General features: G+C 43.6%; 1 protein-coding gene across 1 annotated transcript; it reads right to left on the bottom strand.

The window, feature by feature from the left end:
• Positions 1-1,536: 1,536 nt before the first annotated feature.
• Positions 1,537-5,868, bottom strand: sox9a (SRY-box transcription factor 9a). The gene is made up of 3 exons (XM_060844867.1): positions 5,297-5,868; positions 4,209-4,462; positions 1,537-3,948 (listed from the first exon to the last, which is right to left on the bottom strand). Exons 1-3 carry the CDS (start codon positions 5,731-5,733, stop codon positions 3,215-3,217), a joined length of 1,425 nt encoding a protein of 474 aa, XP_060700850.1. The 5' UTR covers positions 5,734-5,868; the 3' UTR covers positions 1,537-3,214.
• Between the last annotated feature and the right edge of the window lie 863 nt (positions 5,869-6,731).

Genomic DNA, 6,731 nt, shown 5'->3' with positions numbered 1-6,731 from the left:
ACAGTGGCTGCTTCACCTGGAAGGAGTGTTTGGGACCTTGGAGGGTGGGAAGTGAGGAGGTTAAAGGGTAGATGCTGATTCTTCTGAGTTTGCACAGAATGGCAAGTGGAAATGAGAAAGAATGTGTTGGCACTATAGAGTTGTGGGGCATGCTATCATGGAGGAAACAATTCCCTCAAACAACTAAAAGTGGAAAGAAAATATGTTCGGTCGTAGTATCATGTTGGAGTTTTTGAAAATAGTGGAGCACGAGGTGTACTGAATGTGGACGCTAGTGGAATAGAAGATGAGCACAACGGAAACAAAAATGTTGTTCATGATGATGAACATGAATATATTGCTGCTTTGAATTACCTACAAAGCTGATTAGCTGGCAGCAATATTTGTAATTAAAAGAAAATGTGTAATCATGTGAAATATGTGAAAGTGCATTTTCAGTTTCTCCACTGCAATCTCTGCTTGTAACGTTCCCTCCCATAATGGACGCTTCCTTAGCAGTTAGAAATACTCCTGTTATTCCAACAGTAGGCTCCCTTTTGTAAAGTGATTTGACATTTTTCGCTTTGCTCCTAACTAGCAAAAATGAGTCCTGCAAGACCCACAACTTGCTCCATCTAGCAGCTCAAGTGAGAACTGGCAAAACTGCTCAGAGACAGAGTACCAGGTTTGAATGCAAGGTATAATTCAATGTGTTGGCATCAGTCTTGCTGATGCTGCAGCTAACAGGCCACAAGTAAATTTTAGTTGAACAATACAAGAATATTTAGTATTCCATATACAACACATTGTAAGTTAACACCACATTTGTAAGCACTCTGTTTCAGCTCAGCATTAATTAGTTTCATTGAGACAGATAATGCAAATTATCTAAATGCATTTTAAAAATGATTTGCTTTAAGTATCATTCATTCTAATTCTTATTGGAGGCAGTAATATGGTGTAAAACTTAAAATTGAAGATTGGTGTACTCTTCCTTTTTTTATTGGTTTTACTGTCAATTGTGTGACTAAGGGTGAGCCACCAGATTTTACATAACAACAGACCACCCAAAGAGATATATGGGGCCAAGTACTGTCACATGAGGCTGCCGAGCATATTAATGAGCAAATTTACTGGGAAAAAAAACTGTTGGCCAAAATTCCCAGTGAATAGATTATGCACTGTGCATGATTTTGTTGTAGGTTTCAGATACTTTAATGGTTTATTTCATTGTGTTTAGGGGACTGGTCAAATTAGATAGCCATCATCTAGATCAAAGCTGTGTCCTACTAGAAGCTTAGTTTTTCATCTGTGTTTTTTCAGATGCTCATGAACAATGCAGAGCAAAAGCATTTTATTGTCATAGAGTTGTATGGACTTCAAAATAAGAGGATAATGGAATCATGTGGTGAAAATAAGAAGCATGTTTTTAACTTGGAGTGGCATAAAGTGAAAGAAATAGACCTGAGTATTTATTGCATTAACATAGAGCTTACTTTAGTTTTTGAATTTGTTCATGAATGCAATAACCTTATGTAGAGAGGAGACTGTAAACAATTTATATTTCAATAAGTTTCTTATTTATTGCAAACAATAATATACAAAAGGTAAGTTTATTTAAGACAGCTCTTTCCAAACTCACCTAAAGGCAAAATATCTGATTTGATAGTTTAAGTTACAGAAATACTTTAATGTCCAACTTTTATACAGAAATAAAGAGTTTCAGCCATATTACAGAGTAATTGAATTCTGTACTACTGAATCCCTATTACACTTTTCCAATAAAACTGTTAACAAATATATATTTTTGAATGCCTGTTGTCTTTTTTAAAAAGCAATCTGTACAACCATGCCACAGCTTAATGAAAATAGAGAGAAAACTTTTAAGAGGTTTTTGTAAATGTCAGATAAAAAAAGTTACAAAAAAAGTTTTTCGTTTCTCTAGTTAGCAAAAAGTAGTAGCTGAAGCAATTAGCAAATGCTGTAAACTACATTTGCAATCTGCATATTCATTTGAAAAGGATCTTCCAGTCTTTTACACGTCTGATTAGCTTAATATAGTTGAGTTTATTTTTTAACATCCACACAACTGTACAGAAAAGAACTACGTACAAGATGTAAAAAAAAAATTACTTTAATAAGAAACTTTACAAGATAAATAATGTTGAGAATTGATAATTAGAGCTCTTTCCCTCTGAGCACGAAGAGAGCTGTGGACACCCAGAGACAGGGTACAAGCTCCTCTTTCTCCACTTGCATACTGATCGGAATGCTGTCTGGTGAAACATTTTGCAGTACCAATGAGGATTTGACAAGATTTAGACTTTCAAAGCTCTGGAAGTTGTTTGGCTGCACGCAGCGTGCAACACATGTGCTGTACTCAGAGGGCTAAAACACTTCCTGTTTTCTTTAATGCGCAAGTTCTCATGTAGGAAGCTGGATGTCAGCTGCAGATTCACTACCTAATGCTTGAACGATGCAGTTTTCTGCGTAAGAATACTCAGAAACTCAATCCACCTCAATGGCTATTTCATTTCATAAGACAACATATGGCACCTTGTGTGGGGAAGCCTGGTGAAACTATCAGTGCCCCTACAGGTTACAGACAATGCCATCCTGCTTTAAAACTGATATCAAACATTCATCTATTCCTTCCTTTTACGACTCTGGCATTAATCTGCTTTTTGTTTCCAAAAAGAATTGCAGAAACACTTCTTTTCCAAAAGGACACTAAATAGAATGAAAAAAGATACTATTTCATACAAAAATAGGTTTTATGGCAATAGCAAATGCAATCTGTTAAGTATTCTACCAAAAGTGGTTTGGCATTTGATCTTTCAAAATAAGAGCATTTATTCTCTAAAATATGTATAAATCCCCACACTGCAAATGGCAATGACTCATACACAGTACATACTAAATTCAAAAAATTAAAGAAAATTCTCCTCACAGAGGATTTCAATACTACGAAATAATAAGTCCAAACACAGGAAATGACCAAACCAGCTGACTTGGTTGCTCAGACTTTGTTCATTCAATGACTTGCTTTAATTTGTCAGTCATGGAATGTTTGAACATTTAAAAAATCAGTCACCAGTACTGAATGGACACAGCAAAGCACTTTGTGGTAGGACACTTCGGCCACTTCTCACAGCAGTTCATATGAGTGCAGAGAGCACCTCTGTGTGATTCTTATCAATCTCCTTTATGTAATTAAGTCTAGATCAGAAGGTCATTAAGGTCTAGTTAGCTGTGTGTAGACTGGTTGCTCCCAGTGCTGTGGACTGTGGGTTTGGGGAATGGATGGGACTCCTGTGGTGTCAGCAATGGGTGTATACATGGGGCGTTGGGATGGACTCATGTACGCGAAGGTGGAGTACAGGCCTGTGGTCTGCCCTGCAGCATGGCTGTAATAGGAATTGGTGCTCTGGTGGTCTGAATACTCATATTGGGTGCGAGGAATGGATGGATAAGATGAACTGTAATGTTGCATATTGAAGGAGCCGTAGTTGATCTGTTGTGGCGAATGTTGCTGCTCATTGTAGTGGCTGGGGCTCAGCTGCTCTGTCTTGATGTGTGTCCTCTGCTGCTGTCCCTGCTCACTAGCGAGGCTGGTCATTGAATGCTGCTTGGACAACCAAGGGTGGGCCGCCTGGGTGACCGAAGTGCTGCTAATCCCGTAGCTGCCAGTGTAGGTGGCCTGAGCATTCTGTGCATGGCCATTGTGGGTGACTGGAACTCCCGGATGCCCGTTCGGTGGGAGGTATTGGTCAAACTCGTTGACATCAAAAGTCTCTATGTTGGACATGACTTCACTGCTGAGTTCCCCAATATCCACATTGCTGAAATCAATGTGAGGCTGTCTCCCTCCTTCCTGAAGGGGGCGCCCTTCACGTTTCAGATCAGGTTTACCAGGCTGAACTTCTGTCTTGGGAGTGGTGGGAGGTGTTGGAGGTCCTTGAGATTGCCCTGAATGCCAGAAGGGGGGGGGAGGGAGGTGAAGGGAAGGAGAGAGAGAGAGTAGAAATAATTTGATTAATCTGAGCTGCAGCAGCCACAAATGACAACCTCTTAAAATCAAAACCACATTTGGAGCAAGTGTTTTATTTATATTAGAAGACAAGTTGTCAATTGTTTCAATGGTTTCAAGAAAAGCTCAACGCTCCCTTTACCCTACCCCCCACTCCCAATTTATTTCAAGGTATCCCCAGTCTCTCTCCCACATTTACCTGAGTGTTCTCCGGGGGAATGCACGTCGCTCAGGCTAGAGGCTGAGTGCGGGGAATCCGCCTGCAGGGCTTTGAACAGGGCGTTGGGGGTGATATGGGTCTGCTCGGCCCCCTCCTCGCTTTCTCCTTGCCCGTTCTTCACCGACTTCCTCCGCCTGGGCTGATACTTGTAGTCAGGATGGTCCTTTTTGTGTTGCACTCTCAGACGCTCCGCTTCCTCCACGAAAGGGCGCTTTTCGCCCTCGTTCAGCAGTCTAAAGAGAAAGCAAGAAAATTGACTTTTTCCCCCTTATATTTAAAAAGAGCGATCTTCCACCCTCCAGCTCCAAAGAATCTGAATTAAATAATTTAAAATAAATGAATAGATTTCACCCCAATAAAGGGAAATGCCACCAACCAACTTTAAATCACTGAATAGCAAAACAAAAATCAGAATTCAGAAAACTGTGCCCCGCACACTATTGAGCTCTCAGCCCGGGAGCAGAGGCGGATCCCAGGTTTGTCAGGACATCGGTCCAGATGCAATGGGGAAGCGGGGGGGGGGGGGGGGGAAATAATGAACATAATTCGCTCTCATCAATTGCCTCTAAGTCCCCATCCCAAACCCAGCGCGCCAAAGGCAGGTTCGACCGCGACAAATTGAGGAGCGATTTACTCTGCAGCACCATCCTCCCTCTACCCTACCACCTCCGAGAGCCTGTTCCCAATCCACCACCCCAGGGCACACCCCCCTCCCCACCCCCTTCCAGATCCCTAACCCGCCGCCTCCCTGCATTTTGCAGCTCGCTCGCTCTCCACCGCCCTGAAATGAAGCCTGTCACTCGCCTCCTCGCATGACTCTGTCCCTAAGACCCAATCCCAAATGAAATCCCTCCGACGCGGGCAGACGCCAGGAGAGTTTGCAATCCAAAAAATAAGTTGCCTCGCTGCATCCACTATCCCCCTACACTACCTGAAATAAGGGTCGTGTATTATTGCAGCTGCAATTAAAAAAAAACATTTTTAAAAAAGTGACCACGCGTCAGAGCTCCGGTAGAATCCGCCAGCGGGGTAAACTTCCTCTAGGTCGGATGTGCCAAAGGGCTTACCTCCAGAGTTTGCCGAGGGTTTTGCTGAGCTCGGCGTTGTGCAGATGGGGGTATTGGTCGGCGAGTTTCCTCCGCGCCGCCTGCGCCCACACCATGAAGGCGTTCATGGGTCTTTTGACATGAGGTTTGTTCTTGGATGAGCCGTTGACACGGACGGGCATGGGCACCAAGGTCCAGTCGTATCCTTTCAACACCTGGGTCACCGCCTCCCGGATACACGCCGGGAACTTGTCGTCCTCGTCCTTCTTGGAGTCCAGGCTCTGGGCGCAGAGGTCGACCGGGCTTTTCTCACCAGATTTACTGTTTTCAGCGTCCGAGCCAGCCCCGGATACGCACGGGGAATCGGAGGATTCCTCGGACATGGTCGGGCTGGGCACGTCGGAGAGAGTCTTCTCGTGTTCTTCTGTCATTTTCAGGAAGGGATTGAGGAGATTCATGCAAGAAGAGTTGGGCGGCTGCGTTAGCAAGGAAATAAAATGGTCGAGGAGAACTTGCTCAGTCTCTCTCTCTCTCTCTATGTGTGTGCGGAGAAAGTTTCTACTGCGCTCGGAGTTGTAACCAAGTAAGTCTGTTACTGAAACTAGGGCTGGCTTCTGAGTATATTTGACTTGCTAAATAGAGGGGCACACACTCGCATTCGCCAATCGCAATAAACCGCCTAGTGATTTCCATCTGTGCAATTGGTTCAAAGTTTAAGGGGAGGGGTTAAAGGGAGGAGCTGTACCCCTCCCCACACAAAAAAAGAAATCTCTGCTCAGCTGGGAAACCGATGATTGATCAAACCTCAGCTCCATCGGCCCCCTCCCCTCTTTTAACGTGATGTAACTAGATAAAGCGACAGATACCGGTAGATTTAGCAACAGTCTCATTATGGCTGTTTTTTGTTGTTCTTGCCTCAATACCATGTCTGCACATGTCGCCTGTTTAATTCGCAAGCCGTGTGTTTTGTAAACAGGAAATAGTTCGAACGATTTGCTCCCCGAACGTCAGAAGGCTTGCAGTTGTTGCGATTTACTTTTCGCGAGTCCGCGCAGCTATTGTGTTCAATCACCTCTCCCGGAGGTGCATTTCAGCTGCAGTTGAGACAGATTTCTCGATTTTACAGCCACGATGGTGTGTGTGTGTGTGTAAACACTGCACTCTCATTGCGAGAATGTCATCTGGCTCGATCTGATCAAATTCCACCAGTCACCATAAATCAGGGGATGCCCTTGCTCGTTATGGTAATATAGCCATTTATTGGGCAGAGTTCGCTTGGAAAGTACCAGCGTGACCATGAAATGCCAGTCAGAAGGTGTACAGTAGTTAGACGGTGCGCCGATCTTGTCCTGGGTAGGAGTTTATAGTGAAGTCTGTGAGATAGTAGCGTGATAATCTGATGGAGAGGACAGGGTTTACCAGGAGTAAATTCTCACTTAATAAAATACTGCTGTAC

Source organism: Hemiscyllium ocellatum, chromosome 25 (assembly GCF_020745735.1).
Source record: "Hemiscyllium ocellatum isolate sHemOce1 chromosome 25, sHemOce1.pat.X.cur, whole genome shotgun sequence".
In the NCBI taxonomy this organism is placed as follows: Eukaryota; Metazoa; Chordata; class Chondrichthyes; order Orectolobiformes; family Hemiscylliidae; genus Hemiscyllium; species Hemiscyllium ocellatum.
This window is presented reverse-complemented; position numbering and strand designations above follow the sequence as displayed.

What these genes read in the sequence shown, in the direction of transcription:
- sox9a (XM_060844867.1), bottom strand. Translation starts at nt 5,733, where the DNA reads ATGAATCTCCTCAATCCCTTCCTGAAAATGACAGAAGAACACGAGAAG. An exon ending in ACCCTCGGCAAACTCTGGAG is followed by an intron (nt 4,463 to 5,296) that starts GTAAGCCCTTTG and finishes CTTTCTCTTTAG; the next exon opens with ACTGCTGAACGAGGGCGAAA. An exon ending in TTCCCCCGGAGAACACTCAG is followed by an intron (nt 3,949 to 4,208) that starts GTAAATGTGGGA and finishes TCTGGCATTCAG; the next exon opens with GGCAATCTCAAGGACCTCCA.